This window comes from Lissotriton helveticus, chromosome 9 (genome assembly GCF_964261635.1).
Source record: "Lissotriton helveticus chromosome 9, aLisHel1.1, whole genome shotgun sequence".
NCBI lineage: Eukaryota > Metazoa > Chordata > Amphibia > Caudata > Salamandridae > Lissotriton > Lissotriton helveticus.
In genome coordinates, this window is record NC_136070.1 from 111,069,356 (window position 1) to 111,091,110 (window position 21,755).

At 44.0% G+C, this 21,755-nt stretch overlaps 1 protein-coding gene across 8 annotated transcripts in view; it reads right to left on the minus strand.

Moving 5' to 3' along the window:
- LOC144780983 (uncharacterized) overlaps positions 1-21,755 on the minus strand; it is a 1,867,627-nt gene that overhangs the window by 1,255,662 nt on the left and 590,210 nt on the right. For all 8 annotated transcript variants that reach the window (XM_078659579.1, XM_078659581.1, XM_078659578.1 and 5 more), the window contains one exon: positions 15,700-15,786. In XM_078659579.1, coding sequence (XP_078515705.1) covers positions 15,700-15,786 — 87 coding nt within the window. The remainder of the gene's footprint in view (positions 1-15,699; positions 15,787-21,755) is intronic.

Below are 21,755 nucleotides of genomic sequence, written 5' to 3' on the forward strand. Positions count from 1 at the left end.
ATTCTCCAAGGGTCTAATCAGCTCCGTACCTTGGTTTAGAATGAAAGAGGTCTGGTATCTCTCTCTCAGGACTCTATTTCCCAACAACCCGCAAGGGTAGCTTGGAAACACTGGAGCTGGATTTCTCGGCAAGAGAAAAGACAGCGTCTCTCTCAGTGCGTCTGCTGGAGGATCGGCTTCCTGCGGCACTTGCTTCGGCGAGCTTTGTCATGTAAGTAGATAGTCGAACTGCTCCAAACCACCGTGTGTTTGCCTGGGCAAGTGTGGGCATATTTATACCTTGAAGGTGCCGAGTTTGACATAAGGTTGGACATAATGACGTCATCAAAGACTCAGTTCTTTGAAAACTCCATGAGTTCTTGGTTAAATCAATATTCAAGCAAGAGGAAGTCCCTGACTGCCGAATGCGGGTTTTTCAAGGAAATTGTTATGGAGTTTTGCAACTAGTGGAAGTAGCCATGCCGTATTTGGACTGCATAGGCTAAGTTTAAATATGGGTATGATTTCTATGCCTATATAAGGATAGGGTGATTTATACCTATATATGGGCATGAATCGGGAAAATTACACTAGTGTCCTAAATTCATATACAACAGTAGCATGCCCTCTGCCCCAGGTGGCAACACACGCACGCTAGCTAAGCATTACCTGGGGGGGGTGCAGTCTCTCCCTCCTCGCAGCTTAGGCGTCACACTGTGCGGCTTCGGGTTGGTGGCAGCTACTCTTCACAGTGAGAGTCGGGCTACCAGGCAACGGCATCACAGCTGATTGGCTCCTGGCACGACTCCATTGATTTTGGGCAAAGGACCTTGAACCCACTATGGTGAAGGTCTCTCCTTGGCAAACGCAGGCTCGGGCCGGTAGCAGTGATGTCTCACGGCTCCCCTTGGGACTTGGGACGATGGTCCGGGCCGATGGCCATCACAATCACAGCAATTCTGGTCATGCTGTCGATTGAAGCAGAGCACAAGACTGCTCCGGGGCACACGGTAACGGGGTAAATCTCACGATGGTCTCAGGCTGCAAAAAGCACACGCACACAGCATCACTGAGACACACTTGGAAACTTTTATGTTCCTGAGTTTGCTCAACAGGGAGCCAGCTCCTCTCGGGCTCTTGGAGACAAGTTACATCAGGACACAACACACAGCAGAGTCATTTCAAGCAGCGGGACACAGCACACAGCAAAGTCCATTGTCCTCTCCTTAGTAAAATCAGCAAACAGCAGGCCAGCCCCAGAACACACAGCAAGGGCAGTCCTTCTCCTCAGTCTCTTCAGCTGTTCTTCCTTGGCAGAGGTTCCTCTTGATCATGAAGTAGTTTCATTTTTTTTTTCAGGCTTGAGTTCAGGGGTTTCTGCTCTCACAGTTATAACCCTAAATGCATTTGAAGTCTTTGTGTTCAATTGGCTCTGAGCCCGGTCCAAACCAGACCTGGTTGTCTTCCCGCCAGTGCATACCCTCTTCCTTTGATAGTGATGGTCTGGGCCCCAGATGTTCTGCAGGAAGTGGAGCCATCCTTTTGTGGCAGCAACACAGCCCTCTTCACATCCAGGGGGCTACTCCTTACTGCACACTAAATGCAGGGCAGCCTGGTGCTGTCTCACCTACTCATCCCTGGGGTCAGGACACTTCCCAGACCCTGTCACATCCAAACCTAGACAGTCAATACACAACCAGGCAGAGGCACACAGGATGGTTTAAGACAAGAAACCAGCCACTTCTAAAAGCGTGGTTTCTAAACACAAAATTCAAACACCATCTTCACAAAAAGATGTGTTATTACATTCTGAGTTCAGGCACACTAAACTCCATCTCCTCATCTCATGCCTATGGGAAGATATGCTGGAAACATGTGACACAGCATTCCCTATTCTGTCCTATGGGCAAGATAGCCTTGCAACAGTAAAACACAAATTTGGCAGTATTTCACTGTCAGGACATGGTACACGCCTCAGTACAGTTCCTACTTTTCACACCCCTATAGTAGGTCCAAGGGATACCACCCCTTCCCAAGGGGGTCCCTTGGACCTACTATAGGGGTGTTTGATGTGCATAAAAAGGGAAGGGTAAGGCCTGGCAAGTGGGTGCCCTTGTCAGGACAACAACGCAGTTAACAAACTGCAAGCAGGCACTGCAGTGGCATCGTTTTAGGGCTACTTGTGTGGGTGGTACAATTAGTACTGCAGGCCCACTAGTAGCATTTGCATTACCAGCCCTGGCACACATATTGCACTTTTTCTAGGGACTTTACTAATAAGACAAACATACCAATTATGGATAACCAATTACCATATTACTTTATACAGGGAGCACTTGCACTTTGACACTGATCAGCAGTGGCAAATTGCCCAGAGTCCTAAAACCAACAAAAACAGGTCAGAAACCATACAGGAGGAAGGCAAAACGTTCAGGGATGACCCTGCAAAAAGGCTCAAGTCCAACAGGGGTATTCTTGTACCTCCTCTCCTCATAGTTCACCTTCAGCCCTGCCACCAAATTCATTGTTGTTGATGTGGTGGCAGCCAAATAAATCGGGAAACAACCTTTACAACGCAACTTTTACAACGAACTACCATTACAACGAAACTTTTACAACGCAAAAACTTTTACAACGCATACCATTACAACGCAGGATTTTACAACGCAAGTACCTTTACAACGCATACCATTACAACGTAAGTATTGGTAAGTATATAATTATTTTTAAAATATTATATGTTTGGTTTTTTGGGTAAAGGGGTATTTTTAGGGTTCAGGGTCAGTTTTCAGTTTTTGGGTAAAGGGGTATTTTTAGGGTTCAGGGCCAGTTTTCAGTTTTTGGGTAAAGGGGTATTTTTAGGGTTCAGGGTCAGTTTTCAGTTTTTGGGTAAAGGGGTATTTTTAGGGTTCAGGGTCAGTTTTCAGTTTTTGGGTAAAGGGGTATTTTTAGGGTTCAGGGTCAGTTTTCAGTTTTTGGGTAAAGGGGTATTTTTAGGGTTTAGGGTCAGTTTTCAGTTTTTGGGTAAAGGGGTATTTTTAGGGTTCAGGGTCAGTTTTCAGTTTTTGGGTAAAGGGGTATTTTTAGGGTTCAGGGTCAGTTTTCAGTTTTTGGGTAAAGGGGTATTTTTAGGGTTCAGGGTCAGTTTTCAGTTTTTGGGTAAAGGGGTATTTTTAGGGTTCAGGGTCAGTTTTGGGTTTTTGGGTAAAGGGGTATTTTTAGGGTTCAGGGACAGTTTTGGGTTTTTGGGGTACAGGGTTAATTTGTAAAAATAAAATAAAATTATATTTAAATTAAATTAATTAAATGTAATTAAATACAAATTTATTATATTTTAATAATTTAAATAAAAAAAAATATTTTTAGGGTTCAGGGTCAGTTTTGGGTTTTTGGGGTACAGGGTTAATTTGTAAAAATAAATTAAAATTATATTTAAATTAAATTAATTAAATAAAATTAAATAAAATTTAATTATATTTTAATAATTTAAAATAATTTATATTAAAAAAAATATTATATACTTACCAATATTTACGTTGTAATGGTATGCGTTGTAAAGGTACTTGCGTTGTAAAATCTTGCGTTGTAATGGTATGCGTTGTAAAAGTTTTTGCGTTGTAAAAAATTTGTTGTAATGGTAGTCGTTGTAAAAGTATGCGTTGTAACGTCATACATCCAATAAATCATATTTAAAAGCAATTAAATCCAAAAAGAATATTAACAGCAACATAATTTACAAAACATATAACAATATAACAAAATCATTCAACTGAGTTGATGAATATAGATAAACTAACATTTAAAAAGGATCAAAAAATGTTTAAAAATAATATAAAAAGTTACAAATTGCAAAAACTACATTTACTATTCCCACTCCAGTCTAAGTAACAGTAGGGAAAGTGTTGGACTCCAGTGGGGTTAACAATTACAAACTACTTTCAATTAATATAAACATATTTATCATTTAATTATATATATATTACAAATAAATAGTTATTCCTAATTGCATAAAATATATATCATAGAATAGCAAAATGCAGATAATTATTAATTAATGAAATGTTGAAACTACTACGTAAAATTAATTAACAATAACAAAACAATTCATTGCAATTTAATTCCCACCCTAAACCTTTACAATCCCAACAAACTGCTACCACATTATAAATTGTTGTTTTAATTCAGTGACAATATATATTTGTTCTAATGATATTCTTGACACAATATTTAAGTATCACAATATTAAAAACTCAATTTTGTGTGCAATCACCATCCAATTGCTTTTGTGAATGATAAGAGCAAGTACTTTCTCTTTTCAAAGTATTCTGTCCCTACCAATAGGTTGGACGTATTCATTGAGTACATTTGGCTTTGCTCAAAATCAAAAGCTTAAAGCTAGAGTCCAGCTTCACACTTGTTCCTCAAAGTCGCTGCAAAGGCGATAGGAGAGGTTGCATCCTCTGTGACTCGTGCCCTAAAGGACATTCTTAGGAGTTGAGAGACAAAGACAAATCTTATGTTATTCCTTAAACACATCCAAGCCTTTATTATTTCCTCCTGGGCATTCCGGATTGCATTGAAAAAAATGCACAGAAATTGCTTATCATCAGAAAGTAAGCATACTAACAGCATAAGGTGGATCTTGAGTCTGACGCAAACTGGGTATACACGTCTTAAGAAAATATTATAAGTGATCACTTGGGAATATGTCCCTAGCAATAGTGCCCAGAGCAGGATGAAAGGCAGAGTTGGAAAGTTGTCCAACTAGATTTATAATAGAGGGATCATGAGCAGTAGCTGGTACATCTTTGTCCTGTGACAATGGGTATAGATGAGTGACCATAGTCAATGAAATTTCACCTGTATAGTAAATAAAATGCCAATAAAAAGGGGAGAATGGGCTTCCTTGAGCCAACCAGAGTTCTAGTGAGAGAATTGCATTCTGTGAATATTCAGCTGTTTTTAGGGAATGGCAATAGCTAACTTAGAGGTGAGCCCCAATTAAGCAGGATAAAACTACATCTTATTGTTTCCTATCACCCAGAACGACACAATGAGAGAAAGAATATGTTGCTGAGAGGATGTTTCAGCTTCATTTTTTCGTTCTGCTTCTGTTTCTTCATGTGAAAAGCTAGATTCCATACTTGCGCCTGATAGTGTTTATATGTTATGTACTTCTGTGTCTTGTGACGGTAGATTGTCCTGAGAAAGTTAGGAGGTTACTCCTCAGGAGAGCAACCAACTGATACACAAATAAACTTGCTACAATAACACAGGCTTCTCGTCTCTGGTGCTCTCTCCGCTGAATGGGGTGCAATCTTACTAATATGGGAGGCGTTTACAAGCCCCTATCGCCACCAAGTCACTTTCTCAATATTGTGGTAGCGATAGGGGCTTTGTCTTATTCACAAGGTTAGCCAGCCAGCCTCTCGCCGCCGCACTTCTTGACAGCTAAAGTGCCGCCGCCGAGGAGAGCAGAGCTTGTGGGACTCCATTGCCCAGGATCCTCAGCGGCCGGAAGCCGTGCACCGTGATCTCGCGCCAGGAGGCGCATAAAGACCAGATCTACCCCTGGCAGAGCGGGGAAGAGTGAGAATAACCACGGGGGTGTTGCTGCGCCCTCACCAGTGGACCTTGCCATCGGAGGATTGCCGCTACAGCCAGCCTCTCGCCGCCGCACTTCTTGACAGCTAAAGTGCCGCCGCCAAGGAGAGCAGAGCTTGTGGGACTCCATTGCCCAGGATCCTCAGCGGCCGGAAGCCGCGCACCGTGATCTCGCGCCAGGAGGCGCATAAAGACCAGCGCTACCCCCCCGCGTCGCGGGAGCGCGCGGGAGAAGCCTGGGAGAAGCCCGGGACAAGGGCGGGACAGTCTATGACAGTCATAGACAGGAAGAGACAGGGCTGGGCCATATATCCTGGCCAAATTAGTATCTGGACCTTTGGAGACTAAGGACATTTGTAACCGGTAAAGTGCCGACCTACATTATTGTTATAGACTTGTTTGTACTGCATCGGATACATATTTGGCTGTATTGTCTCCCCAGTATTGTTAATCTTAGGTTATAGGTTAAACCATGCCAAGTGGCACAAAGGAAAAATTTATTTTGGGGGTTGGCCCCATTGATAATTACCTTGTGAAGATGGTAAATAAAATAAACAACGATAGAAGGGCCTCCTTGGGGAGGGGTAGTCCTCCCAATCTTACCCAAGATCCCCCGATCCTTCTGGAGAACCCCCCTGAGACTGTTACTTCCAATTTGGATCCTACTGGGGTAACTACGGTGGTAGCCCAGGTTCACACCGAGCCCCCAGAAGTTGATCTAAATAGTGTAAGCGATGATAATGAAGAAGCATTGCCTATCACTAGACCTGTTAGAAACTGCAGGAAACAACAAAACAAAAGGGGGGGAAGCATTCTAAAAGAAGGGTAGATACCCCCTTAGCAGTTCAGAATAACACTGATGAGTCAACTAAAGTACAGGATGAATGCAACGTGGTTAGTAACACATTAAGTCCAGATCAATTTGCTGAATTACTTCGCTCTATGGAAGCTAAGTTTGAAACTAAATTAGAACAGTTTGTCCAACCCCTTGTGCGTAAACTCGACAGTGTCACTGCCGAAGTAAAAAGGTTAGGAGGGTTGCTGTCTAAACATATATCAATGGCTGACAGCACTAAACAGGCAGAAAAAGGCTTAGGAGGGCCTGAGCAGGGAGATAGAGGTGGGACAGAGCAGGTAGTGAGAGTGGATAACCAGCAGCTTTCTACCCAGCATTCAATTAGAACTGACCCAGTTACATCAGTCCCTACTACTGTAGTGAGTGTAGCCACACGATCAACTACAGGGCCTGACGTCACACCTAGCATAAATCCGGCTAGGAGATGTAAATCTATAAACCTTCCGCCGGAGTGCATCCCTTACGTAATCGTCCTAACTAATGTTCCTGCCCATGATATGCAATCTGCCCAGACACCTGAGGAAACGCACGACTCCCTTAAAAATAAAACTGTGTCGTGGTTGAACATGAAGTGTGGTTTCCCTATAAAATTTGCCCCTGACATTATTACAACTAGAAGGACAAATTGGATAGGGCCCTCCAGAAAGACGTGTAACGGGGACTGTGTAATTCTAAACTTCAGATACCCACAACATGTGGCCACAGTTCTGTTAAGGGCCGCCTCCATGATGTATGATGCTAATAGTATCTGTGTGCGACCTCTTGTTTTTTTTTATAAGCAGCCCATAAGAGTGCCCCCACATAGTGCGAGAATTAGACCACATACTCCTGTTATGGCCCAGACGCCGGGTTCATTTCAAAGACCTGGGGGAGAGAACTATTTTAACTATGGGCATAACATTGCCATACATAACCGATTTGACGCACTTTCTGGTCTGGAATCGTGCGATTGACGAGAAGTTAGCGAGGGATCAAGAAAAGAGTCCTTTACAGGCTTGGTTTCCCCGGCACCTGATCACCTCACTTTGATTCCTCTCACTAACCATTGTAACCCCGTAACTATGTATAACTCTGAGGGGGAAACGGTTAAGATGTTAAGCTGGAACGTTGCTGGCTTGCGTTCCAAGAGAGAGGACTGTAACTGGCCGAATCTTGTTAAGCAACATGATATCGTGGCTCTCCAAGAGACATGGGATAAGGATTGTGATTTTTGGTTGGACGGTTTTACCTCGTACTTTGTCGCTACACTAAGATCTTCAGCCGGGAGAGATAGAGGGGGGCTTGTGTTACTGGTATCTGTGAATGTAAGGGGGAAAATTAAAAGAGTAGACTGTGCCGCCCATAATTTTCTTATCTTGGAGCTAAATCCCACAAATAACACTAAATTAATTTTAGTGAACTGCTATAATTCGCAGCATGGGGATTCCCCAAATGAACATTTGGTATGGTTGACTGAATTTTTAAAAGATCATAACGCAAAGCAAACCACTTTCTGCCAATATATCTTGTTGGGTGAATTTAATGTGCATTTATGTAGTCAGAATTGCTTATTAATTGATAATGATGGGCCAGACCTCACATCCCCGCAACATTTTGAGCATTCTAGTAAGGGCGAAGCTCTGGAGAACCTTCTGTCTAATAACGATCTGTTTGAAGCAGGGTTTTCTGACAAAAGTACTCGTGTTGCCCCCATATAGGCAGGGATTGTGAAACAATAATTGACTACATATTTCTTTCTTCAGGACTTTTAAAATACGTTATTTCCTATAATGCTATACCGTCTTCTTTTAGTGACCACAATCCAGTGGTAATTGAGTTGATGAATGGTTTTTTTCTTTTAAACAAAACAGTTTCGACACTGGCTGCAGTGGAAGTTAAAGCCAAAGACCAGGGGAGGAGGTTAAAGTGGAGCAAGGTGGTGCCTGATGACTTTTTTAATACCATCATTGTTAAGGCCGCTTACGATTTAAACATCTGCGGAGATCCCCTTTTTACTGGGGAGGAGGTAATAACCTCTTATGAAGCTATTTGATCTCAAGTAACCCAAGTACTTACGTCCAAAAGCAGACCTACTAAAAATAAACCGGTAAAAGGCTGGTTTGACCATAACTGTACTAAATCCCATAATCTCCTCAAAAAAGCTCTTCAGGAGCTACCAAGGAATAAAGCTTTGGTTGCTCAGCGTAGAAGAGAGTACACAAGAGCAGTTCATGAAAGGAAAAAGGAAATCAAACATGAAGCGTGGGAGGAGCTTATGGACAAAGCAACTTTAAAAGACAGTGCAAAATTTTGGTCTATCATTAATACGCCCCTGTTTTCTAATACTCAGAATAACGTTTTAGAAGTAAATATAGCAGAGGAGGACTGGTTAACCCACTTTGAACAAATCTATGGAAGTCATCTTGAGCTAGATATCTTTGTGGCTCCAGCCTCAGAACTGCCTGTCATGCCAGTAAGATTTCATCTCGTGGAAGTTGTTAAAGCAATTGAAGGCTCAGCTGGACGAAAGGCACCAGGCCCTGATGGGGTTCCCACAGATATGTACAAGGCAAACCCGTTGTACTGGGCAAACATCTTGACTAATGTCTTTCATACCTCGGCCTGTGTAGGATTCCCTAAATCTTGGTCTCGATCGACAATAATCCCAGTATTTAAGAAGGGCCAAAGGGGAGACCCCAGATGCTATAGGCCCATATCCTTGTTGTACTCTTCCATAAAAATCTTGGGGAAGGTCATTTTAGAAAGGATAACTGGGTGGGCTACAGACAATAACATACTGTCAGATGCCCAGTATGGCTTTAGAGCGGGGAGGAGCACGGAGGACCAATGTCTGAACCTACACCTAATATTAGCGAAATACACTAAGGCGACTAGGGGCTCTATTTTTTGGGGTTTTATGGACCTGTCCATGGCCTTTGACCTAGTCAATAGGTCAAAGCTGTGGACAATGCTCCTGGAGCTGGGCCTTGATCGGCCGCTTGTGTATTTTTTGGCCGAGTTGCACAAAGACTTAAATGCCTCAATTAGGATGTCGAATGAGGGGAAATGCACGTCAAGTTTTAAGTCCGGTAGAGGGGTGCGACAGGGATGCATCTTGGCCCCCATGTTGTTTACGCTGTATATAAACTCGTTGGAGGTAAACCTGTTAACAGCGACTCCTGACATCCCACGCATGGGAGGTACACCGGTATCCGGTGCTCCTACATACGGATGACGCTGTTTTATTAGCTAGGACCCCTCTGGGCCTGCAAAGATTGCTGGACTCATTCGGGGACTTTATGAAAAGCCTGGATCTGGTAGGTAACTATGGCAAATCTCATGCCATGTCATTGGGTGCCTCAAAAGAATAAAGTGAAGTCCTTTTACTATGGCGGAGAAGTAATCACCAGAGTGAAGGTATTTACCTACTTGGGAGTAGTTTTCGATGATAGGGGCTCATGGTTCCCACAGCTCTCAATAAAGGTAAATGCTGTGAGAAGTTCTTCAGCCGCAGTGTTAGGTTTCGCCAAAAGGTTGGGGGGGAAACCTTTTGAGGCGATTTTGGCAATCTATAAAGCCAAGACCATATCCATAGCAAGGTATGGGGCATCAATATGGGGATTTACCAAATCCGACCTAATACAATCAGAAGAAAATAAATTTTTACGGTCCCTTCTAGGCCTCCCTCAATCCACAGCTACCCACTCTGTCCATCTTGAACTGGGGATAGGTTACATAGTAGACATAATCAAAATAGCCCCCATACTGCTTTGGATTAAAATCTGGCTGAATTCAAACCTTTCCCTAAATCATAAGATCCTAATGGACTGCATCAACCTTGACAATAGGAAAGAAATCCAGTGGTTGTCCTATATAAAAATGTTAGCCATGTATATGGGGCGACCTGAGATCTTTTTTAATCCAGAATCTTTATGCAAGGCTGACCTAGAGTGGGTAAAAATGTACTTCTTTAGGTTAAGGGAGGCAGAGCGGGAAGCAGCAGAACTAGGTAAAATAACGGTTAGGGGCCATGCCCTGGTTACTTTGTCATTAGCGATGCCACCCTATCTGTCTACAGTGACTAATTCTTTTCATAGATGGCTACTGACAAAATTTCGGCTTAACCAAATTCATTCTGTACTTTGGGATCTGGATGGTTGGAGAAAACCGGAAGATGCCGCCCCGTGTAAATGTGACGATTTTTCGCCTCAAGACACCATGCACTTTATGTTTTTCTGCCCTTTGTACCATGAGGCCAGGAAAAGGTTTATCCTTCCTCTACTAAAGAAAATGAATTTTATCCAGTGTAAACCTGCCTTATTGTTTTTACAATTGTTGGAATCTCCAGTAACTATGTTTTGTGTTGCTAGCTTTCTTGCCGCTTCTGTAAGAAATAAGAGGGATAGACAGAAAGCCGCACAAGCAATCCAACTTTATTAATACAATGACTTTATAGTTCAATGAATTGCCTTAATTTTAGAAATGATTGTTAATTTTGTTTTAATGAACCTGTACTGTATTCTTATCTTGTATATTACAATTTTTATCAATTTTTAATAATTTTAGAACATGTATAGCATACTTTTATGATTTTAAGTAATCGAATAAAGTGGTTTGACTGACTGACACAAGGTTAGCGTTAAGCCACTTAATGCGGCTTAAGGCCACCTTGTGAATAAGGCACCATTACACGCTTAGCGTGAAAGGGGTGGGCAATGGGTGTTGTGGTGGGCGTCCCACCGCAACACCCATTGATTTTGACGCTGCCACATATTTATAAGGGTGGCATAAATATGGGGCAGCACCAAAATTAAGACCAGGGAAAACTGGTCTCACCCTGGCACAACAAGGAAAATGTTTAATTTCTCCTAGTTTTTTCTATTTGCATGTGTGCTGTGTTCAAAGGCACACATAGAAAGAGCAGAACGCTATTGATTGTTCATGTGCAGGAAGGTGTCCCTTCCTGCACATAAACAATCTTAAAAAAATGATGTTTTACAACTTCTATGTGTGCTGCATTACACAGCACACATAGAAGTTTCAAAAAACCATTTCAGATTGTTTATGTGCAGGAAGGGACACCTTGCTGCAAATAAACAATCATTGCACTATGGAGCAATGGTGACTGCGTTTGCGCTAGGCAGCTAAATTAGCGCCAGCGCAGGGGGAAATGCAAGGCTGCACCGTATCCTTGTAAATACGGTGCAGCACTGCATTTCAGAAGTGGCAGAGCACGGCGTTAAGCCAAGGAGGCTAAAGCCACGCTCCACCACTTCCTTGTAAATATTCCCCATGATATGTTGCATATTCATTTAACCACTCTTATTCTTACTAGCAGGAGTGATGAGTGGGTCTATTCTTATCTACTCCTCCAGCTATCTCTCTAAGTGGCTAAATGGAAGGTTGCTATGGGCCAAGTGTATCAACATTAGGAATAGTGATGACCTAATTGTGATTCTCCGCGAATAAGTATTCGCCATTCCTAATGCATGAAACAGATAGAGTTTCATTTAGCGATTCCTAGGGGTCACAATTTGACCTACCTCATCTCAATGAGGTAGATCACAATTTGTTAACCCTTGGGAATCGCTAAAATCACAGGGATGGTGGCCTGCTATGTGAGTGTCTAAAAAGTTTCAGCGCTCCGTCCATTATCTCCTTGTGTTTGCTTTGTTCGCCCTAAGTTGGTGCTCTAAGTTCGCACGGTATGCGCAGACGTGGGTCCCTTCCTCATTTTGACACTGGATTCAAGCTAGCCTGGCTGATGAGGGCTGTCAGCCCAAAACCGGTCCCAGGATGCTTGTTTCCGGTCCAGTGAAGACATGGCTTGGCAGTTCGGGCTGGACTGTTCCCATGAGGCACAGGGTCAAGACTGATTTGCATATATCTGTGTCTGAAATGGGGTGGCAAAGTGAGCTAAAGAACTGTGATGGATTGAACCCAGATCTGTGACTGGGGGTGAGTGTCTTAAAGGTTTCAGCGCTCCGTCCATCATCTCCTTGTTTTTGCTCTGCTAGGTTCGGCAGACCACCATGTCCGTGATTGCTTTTCAATAAAGGAAAACGGTCTGTGTTTTAAAAGAAAAATGAAAAGTTTTCTTTTCATTTTTTAAAAGCAGACAGTGGTCCGTGGGACCACTGCCTGCTCTTGAAAAAGCTTTTTATCACCATTCCCAAAGGTGAAGGGGTCCCTTTGTGACCCCTTCCCATTTGCGAATGGGTCACCCACAAATTGAAGTTGGTAGTAAAATGCAATTGTTTTGCGACTGCAGTCATGGTCACAAGACATTCAATGCCCCTTCAAAATACCGAATCGCAAACCGATTTTGCAATTCGGGAACAGGTTACTGAATCCCACAATAGGGTTTTATACATAGGAAAAGCCTTTTTTGCGTTCCCAAACAGGCAGACTCTATGAACTAGCCTTTTTGCGAACACAAAATAGCTTCATATATCTGCCCCTTGATCGTTTACTAAACACTCTCGATGTCCTTAAGTGTAACTGAGAAGCTAATTTAACTCAAAGTACACATAGTTCCCAGCACATGCTAAATACCACTGGACAAGCCATGACTTCTATAACGTGGAACCCAACATGTTTCATTGCCTTTCATTGTTAGCAGCTTCTTCACGACTTGAGGACCAGTATGTATCATAGGTCGGCTACCTGCTGGTTCGTGCATGTGGAACCAAGAATTACATCTGATATGTTTGGAAACACCAGGGTTTGGTCTTAGTAAGCAGTGGAACTCCACACTATACACACCAAACCTGAACGAAAATACCCCCGGTATGATTGGAAGCAGTCCTGGTTTGCTTTTTGTGCCCTATTGTTGCAGCTGCTACGAACATTTATATGTCATAGTCTTTATGGGTCATGGGACATCAAGCATAGGTGCAAATCACAAGATTTCTCGAAGAAGCGGCAAAGCGGATGTCATAGATTCTTTGATATGTATACAGAAAATGCCATAGGAGCCTCTAAAATCCAACAAGGAGGACTTAGTCCAACAACTGTGCTGTCTTCCAAAGGTTAGGGGCTCTTATCCGGTAACCCTACTAGGAAATTACTTATTTCTGATCAAAAGCACTACAATGTATAGAAATATTTTATTTCAGCTTTGGTTAATTCTTTTTCAGTTCCAGTTTGAAATAATGATTTCAGCAGCTGTATACACTTAAAAACCGAAAGGCCTCCAAACAGTTGAAACAAAAAGACTATGGGGCAGATTTATGAGGCACTTGCGCCACGTTTATGCCGCTGTTGCGTCACGCAAGGCGGCGTAAACGTGGCGCATCCCTACGAACGATTTACAACGTGACGCATCTAGGCAGATGCGTCACGTTGTAAAGCCCTGCGCCGCTTGTGGGCGTTCCGGCGCAGGGTGGGCGTTCCGGGGCAGGTGCGCCTCGCAAAAGTGGCTGAGTGAAATCTATAAGATTTCACTCAGTCACTTTCAGGCCAATGCTGCGTCAAAAGCCTGCGCCTGCTTGAAGCAGGCGTAGGTCTTGACGCAGCATTGTGGAGATGGGGCACCCCCGAGCCTTGCTGGAGCTGCGTCGCGCTTGCGACGCAACTCCAGCAATGCGTCACCTTTACGGCACAGATGCGTCACGCATCTGTGCCGTTTTTGCCCCATGGTGCGCCGCATCATAAATGCGGCGCACCATGGGTGGCGGAGCTGTGGCGCATGTTAACTGGCGCATCCCTGGGGATGCGCCAGTTAACATAAATCTGCCCCTCAGCATTTAGGTAAGATACAAGAATTGGATGTAACATGATAGGGAGTTGTGTAGTATCTTAGGAAGTCTTTCATTGCAATTTGGGATCTTAGTTAGAACATCTCCAAAGGAGAGTGGTGACTTTAGAAGGAGCTGTGGGTGGGTAGAATGTTAAAAAATTACTGCGGCAGATTTTGAAATCAATTTTGCTACGTAAAACTACACACTGGGGATAGGCTGAGTTCCTCAATTTGCTCTAAAATGGCAGAATGAATTTAAGGCAAAAATATGAGGAAAGCAAGGTAACAATACATACTTTGGCATTCCTTCTAGGCCTTACTATGAGACAGAATATGAAAACAAGGGCCATATTATCAAGAAAGGTCGATACATTATCGCCGCTTTTATCGGCAGGAAACTGCCGCTAAAGCAGCGATAATGGGCTTGATAATAGGCCCTTGTGAATTCCCATAGAAGCCCAGGTTCTGGTGTTAACCTGGGCTTCTATAGGAATTTAGAGGGGCCTATTATCAAGCCCTTTATCGCCGCTTTAGCTTTAGTTTCCTGCCGATAAAAGCGCCGGTAATGCATCGCCATTGCTTGATAATATGTCCCTATGTTTTCAAAGACTAACTGATTTACAGGGACAGGAATGAGTTTAGAGGGTAAACAAAGTAAACCGGGAGATAAAGAAGAATTTCTAGATGATACATTACAAAGGACCATGTGCATAATATAACAGATGGCGGTCCTTTTCTCTTTAGGGTAACCATCTCAGTCCGGTCAATGTTTATAGACCTCGATTTTTGAGTAATAGCCTAATACATTCTCCGATTTGCAGTCTTAGTTTACACTCATTCAGCTAATTATACTAACCTATCTGAAATTATTGATTTGCAGGTGAAACGATTAGGGCTGAGCCAGTGTCGATAATGAGCTCATCAAGGTGGGCACCGACTTCTCGTGTTGCCTTCTGCCACTCTCAGTGCATCAGTTCACCTATTCCTTATATTCCTTATTAAGTGTTTGTGTCATTGTGTATTCTTTGTCAGATTTCCTAAATTTTCCTGAAATTACTCCGATAGTGCCAGATGTGACTGCCAGCATCTTGCATTACTTTTTACGCAAGGACATACCTAACTCAAAAAGTCACATAAGATACTGCCAGGAAATTAGGTTGAGCAGAAAATGACCTTCATTTGGCAAATTCGCCACCTTCTGCTATAATGTGTACTGAAATGTCATGAAATATAATAATGTCCTTGTAGTGTAGTAAAGGTAAAAAGTGCATCCAGAATTCAAGCACTTGAGAACAGAGCTGGAAACGACAATGACATTCTTTGTCTGTTGATATGACTTTCTCTGAGGATGGAAGGTGTATAGCTTTTGTGAAAGAGAGTATGAAGAGAAGACACTTATGTTTATTCGCTTGTAAGGCATGCATGCCATGCAGTCAGTACACACGAGACAAAGATTGCCATCCAGATAAATATAAAGCCTAGTGAACATATTTAGCTTTTCATATATATATATATATATCTACTGTTACAGTATACTTACAACTGCATTGGAGGTTTTTTCAAGTAATTGCTTCTCCTCCTCGTCTCCGTCAGAAGATCCCCCAATAGGGAAAAAGTCAGCAAATACCTGCAAAGGTAGAACACAAGGTGCTGTGCTGTAGATTTCATATTTTTAAACCGGACCTTTAAAACTCTGATTTATATAGGTTGGCAACAAAGCCCCATCCTTTCTGCCGATTGCAATAAAATAGGGTTTGGGGAACAGGCTTGTCATAGAGTTAGGATGATTGTGACAGGAGTGTCATCCTGCTTTGTATCTAGTGAAAATACAGATTTGCTTTAGAACTGTTAGTGATAATGTTGTACCCATAGGATATTCATACATGTGTTACCTTCTCTGTAGAAGATTCCTGACTTGATTTCAAGACTTCTCGACTTGCCTTAGAAACAAAAACACATTTATCTTAAGCAAAAAAATATAATAAAAACAGTTCTTCCTTTCTAGTATTTGTATTGGTTGAGGGCTGAGCAAGTAACTGTAATCAAACACCATCACCAGAGTCAGAAGGCATGGGATATCTCCGATCAATTGTAGGACACCAGCACTTATGTGATATAATTGATTGATTGCCATCCTGGTTCCACTAACTTTGCAAGGTAAAAATTAATTTTAGGGAAAAATAATTAAACCAGCCATTATAGTCGAAGATGGAGGATATGTAAGCTACACATTACAAACTCAATGACAAGTCAGCATAAATTCTTTCTACAGCAGAAAACTGGAGGGAACTGCATAAATACTGGGGAAAGTAGAAGTTGCAACCCTAACCTATGATAGATAATGCATATTGGCACTACTTTATTAGTTTAATACACAGTCTCTGAAATAAATGTGCTTCTGATATACCAGGAGCTTTCTCCCTTGATAATCGGGAAATTATTTGCATCTTTGTGCTTGAGATTGCCATGTCTAGTGCTTCAGTTCATACCCGGAGTTGAGCAAAAACACATCGGAGGCAAAAGGCCCACTCTAATTGGGGTGAGCTTCCTTATGCACATAAGACATAAGCACTGTGGTGAATGGGCCATAAGCTAAAGCTTTCTTCTGATGGAAACCAGGAAGTTCTCCCCCTCGAAATGAATATGGGGATTGCCAGCTATGCCACGGATTTCCGGCTTCTGCCCAAACCTATCTTAGTCCCATGAAGCAATGGGGAAGAGAGAAAAAAGTTATACAGTGAATCAAGAAGTTATACAGTGCCTTCCTTCCTCTACCTTTTGGCAGTTCTTGGTGTCCCTTTTGTAGGATGACTACCTCTGCTAGGTCTACACTGTTTCCATTCGTGAACTTTTATGTGATAGCCTGAAGCTTTCTGGGTGCCGTAGTCTTATTTTAAGTCCACTGAACTAATAAGAACAACACATAAGGAACAAGCATTTACAATGCAATAGGTCTCGGGTTAATTAAGTTTGAGCTATTGGCATTGCTTAATATTGCAACACCAATTGCACCAAAAGTCTATAAATTGTAGGCCCCAAAAATGTGTATTTATTACATATGATTTGTGCAGACTTACCGCCTGTCTCACGCAGCAGTATGTTGAAAGGAAGGAGCTATCTGCTTCTAGATTTAATACCACGTTAAAATGTGCGAATGCCGAAAACAAACGCGGGTCGTGATCTTGTAAGCTAAGGTAAGCATTTTTGCTCTATTGCTTGTTAGCAAATCGGGTTTGTCGTACAGCCTGCACACCCGATGCGTTTTTAGAACAAAGTTGACGGAGCAGTCAGTGCATGACCAGAATAGAAGTAAACTTGCATACAATTCCGTGATTTCTGCTCTCGCTTTGTGCGGGGATATTTAAAAGGAGAGGCGCGTTCACTGGTGCAGTGTGCGCCTCTGGGTATGCACACAGACACATACTCTCTCGCGCTCTCTCACACACCCATACACACACACTCTCACATCACATACACACAAACACACACTGACTGTGCTGGGGCAGGGCACAGGACATGCCGCTCTCGCCTTGAGACTCCATAGTGTCAGAGCGCATGTAACCCGGGAGGCACTCACAACACAGGAGTGCATGTGCGCCTCGAGCTAAGACTGCGCGGCCGGCGCGGGGCGGGCTCCCACAAACACGCGGGCTGAACCCTCCTCCTTTTCTGGCTTGGAATAAAGCGCTACTTAACTCAGGACGTTCCTGAAAAACCAGTTTCCGTGCTCAAAGAAAGACGCGTTTCGCCTGAAATCTATTTAGACAGCGCGATTGTATGCAACTGAAAACAATCTTTTTTCAGAAGTTGACTTAAACAAACTTTCAGCTCACCCCGAGGCTGCGATCGTGAATTTTTCAGACATGTTTCTCTTTATCTGGGTCTGCCGGTATTTCTGATACCAAAGCTTGTGGTACTGTGTTAACGAGGAGAAAAATCATTTTCATACGAGTATTTTTTAGCTTCTCGTTCGTGGTTTGCCTCGCCAGGCCTTTAGGACTAGGCCTGCTAACACCAGGGTGTGACATTACAGTCTGTCTAGTTATAAGCGACTGCGAGGGGCCGCTAACAGAGCGGGAGACATATAAAAAAGCACGGCGCATGCGTAAAGCCGAAACCTTCCATGGGGCACGGCGCATGCGCAAGCAGCGGGAGGTATTGCTAGTGTACCCCACTGCCGCCATGTGCAGCCCTAGTCGGGTTTGATGGTACTTGAAAAGACTGTCAGATAAAGGGCACCCATCCATGCCTTCGGGAAATTTCAGGCAAGTTGAGCGTTATGCTATACCCAACTTTAGACTCTTTGCTGGTCTCCATCTCTTGGCTAGTTGCATACACAATCATGAACCCCACACCCACATGCCCACTTCAATTAGGATTTTGAGGGGGGAGGTAAGAGCAGATAGGGTATGATTTTCAAATTCACCCCAGAGCCTCTAGTCCGGGGAACCTCAGTCCAGCAAAAGCTTTTCAGGCAGTCGAGATGCCACATTTCCACAGCTAGGGGAGGGGGGGGGGCACAGATCCAGGCTTCTAACCCTACATACATACATACATCCCCCGAGCTGTGATACCACCAGAGATAATGCCTACCGGGATACCTATAACCAAAGAGCACTCCTGTCTTGCCAAACAATCTTTTACTAAAGACCGCGGCCAAGTCGGCTACATCCTGGGGTGCAGACCTGCAGCATCAGGAGCAAGCCTGGAGTGGGGGTTCTCTCCCCATCTGTCTGGCCTGTCCAGACTCGCTGCTACCCGTGGTCCGGAGAACCGCCCAGCCCATCTCACCAGAGACCCGGCGGGCTGCAGCAATCATGCCACGGTGTCTGCCCTCAGGCAGATCTTGTAATCACTCAAAGAACCCATCAAGCTTGCCATGGTTTTACCCAATCAGCAGGTGAGGTAGATGGCTGTTTGAGTTGTACGTACGTGGCCCTTAGGGGGTTGGTCGAAGTACGGAACATTAGCGTGTGCGCGATTCCAAGAAGGTGTGCCCAGCCCAGGTGTACGCGAAGCGTGTCATCTCAGGGGGCTCGGTGCGCGTCAGCTCACTGCAGCAGCTGCTCCCCCCTCCACCCCCCTCCCGGAGGCACCCCGTACCAGCGCCGGCTCAGGTACAGCACACCTGCACACGGGGATCCGGCAGAAACAAGTACGCGGCTGCACACGGAACCGGAGGATATCGTACACGTGTGCACATTGGAGGGCGCTGGCAGGCACCCACCGGTGCAGGCTGAGGGTGCGACCTTTGCACGGTACGGAGTCCATACACGGATGGCTGGTACATACACCATGTACACGGCGGAGTTCAAGGGCACATAACTACTGTCAGGGGATATTCGCGCTACTCCGGGGTTTTGATGCATAAAGGACAAAGCCCTTCGATTTGGCCTTAGAGAATCAGAACAACAAAAGTGAAACCGTATAGAAAATGTACAGACATTGGGCCGCTAACAGAGCGGGAGACATATAAAAAAGCACGGCGCATGCGTAAAGCCGAAACCTTCCATGGGGCACGGCGCATGCGCAAGCAGCGGGAGGTATTGCTAGCGTCTCAGCTTCCGAGGAGGACAGCGCGTTCACGCGCGCGTGGCCGGCGCAAATCGCCTTGCGCGCGGCCAGGACTGTCCTCCTGGGAAGCTGAGCCGCTAACAATAAGGTCTCTGGCGAGAGCGAGCTTCGCTCGCTTAGCCGTAGCCGAGACCTTAAAAACATATTTTTAAGTGAAATGTTCAGGACTGGAAACAGTGACTGTAATGACCTTGACTGAGGGGGTTACTCAACTTTCCTGCTGTTCATTTGCATGTGTGCCATGGCTTCATCTGACAAGCGCACCACAAGAACGGTTTCACTAGCATAGCCTAAAGTGCACTTAAGAAACCAGAACCTACATATATTTATAGAGATGTTAATCTTATTTGTTTAAACATATTTATTGGCATTTTTTATTTGGTTTCAGGTATGGTTTCAAAAATAGTTCATGTATACTCATTGTTTGAAACTGTAGAATTAGTTGAGGGGTGAGAGCTCACCTCAAACAATATTATCAATCCTTGTCAAGGTGAACCATAAAGTCATAAATAAACCTTTGCTCAGTTCTCTAGTTGATTGCAACAGAGCAGTGAGACTTACCTTAGAGGCAATGTGTAAAGTATATATATGCAGCACTGAATGGCTACAAAATAAAAACACAACATAAGAAAAATCCCAAAACCATTGAAAGAAATAGTGATTGTTTTAATAAATGAAATAACATAAAAATGACAAAATTCAATAACAAAACCAGCGATATAAATTACCAAAATATGTGTTAAAAATAGCTCCCAAAAAGCACAAAGAGCCAACTGTGGGTATCTTGTCGTGCTAGACCGGGTCAAAGTCAAAAGTTAAGGCCGACCGTCATGGACCCCTAGTTGGATACAGGGACCAGGTTTGTCCTGGTGGAAAGTTTACCTTTTGTCTCTGAAAGTTTTCCTGAGAAAAAGTGGTTGTCGACAAGCATTGGCGGGGACAATCTGAAAGTAAAGCTCAATGATGGTGGGTGCTGAAGAGTGGGGTTCGGGAGCAATCATTAACGAAGGCTGAGAAAATTCCAAGCGGTTGAAGTCCAGAGCCCATGTTCAGGAAGGTCAAAAAGTCAGTAGCATGCAGATCTACATTGGCAAAACCCTCTACGTTCAAACTTAGAAACATTTCTGGAAGTTAGCTCTCCTTCAGTGGGACAAATCAGCGTGTTGCGTCAGACCAGCAATTCAACGTTGATGACTTTGGCTCAATGGCGATTGCTGTCTCCTGCCAGTTTTTCAGAGAAGAAGTTGGCAAAAAGGTCTTATGCTCCAGTTCTTGCAGTTAGGATAGGAGGAGTAGACTTGAACACTAGCAAAGGGTCCAGGACCTGGGGCACCACTTGGGAGTTAGAACTCACTCCAACAGAGGCCAGCAGCAGGGTCCAGGGCAGGCCCATTTGGAATGGTTCAGCTTGGCAGCTGCAAGGACAAGGCCTTTGGAAGCTTTGTGTGTCCCTGAAGCTCAAGCAGGAGCGTAGCTAACTAACCCTTGGATTCACATCTGGGGTCCTGGGTTCTAGGAAAGTAGGTCTAGTTGTCTTAGAGGATTCAGACAGCACAGTTGCTTTTCTGATTCTTTACAGGTCCACGAGTGGTCTGAGGAGAGTTCTGGGGATGCCACTTTTATGCCCAGTGCCAGCCTGTGGATGGGGGTAATCCTATGCCCACCCTCTAAACCAGTTCTGGTTAGTTGCCCCCTCCTAGTGGGTTTGGAGCCAGCATGACAAAAAAGACAAAAGAAAGGTAAGCCTAGGTGTGAGCTTCATCTGCCAGAGACAGGTTGGACATCTTGTGGCACAAACCACAGGCCATAGTGCCGAACACCATATTACAATGCTTCCGCACATGGTGCATCCGCAAACTTCCATTTCCCTATAGGAGCTTGTGCGTTGCTCGGAAACCGGCCACAGCATAAGAAGAGAAGTAGAGAAGTGGGAGTTTCTGTAAATCCCTGCACCGTGTTGCAAGAACCTCATTGTGCCTGCCACGAGGTGCAGGGCTTTCCAGGGGGGCACAATAGGCGCCA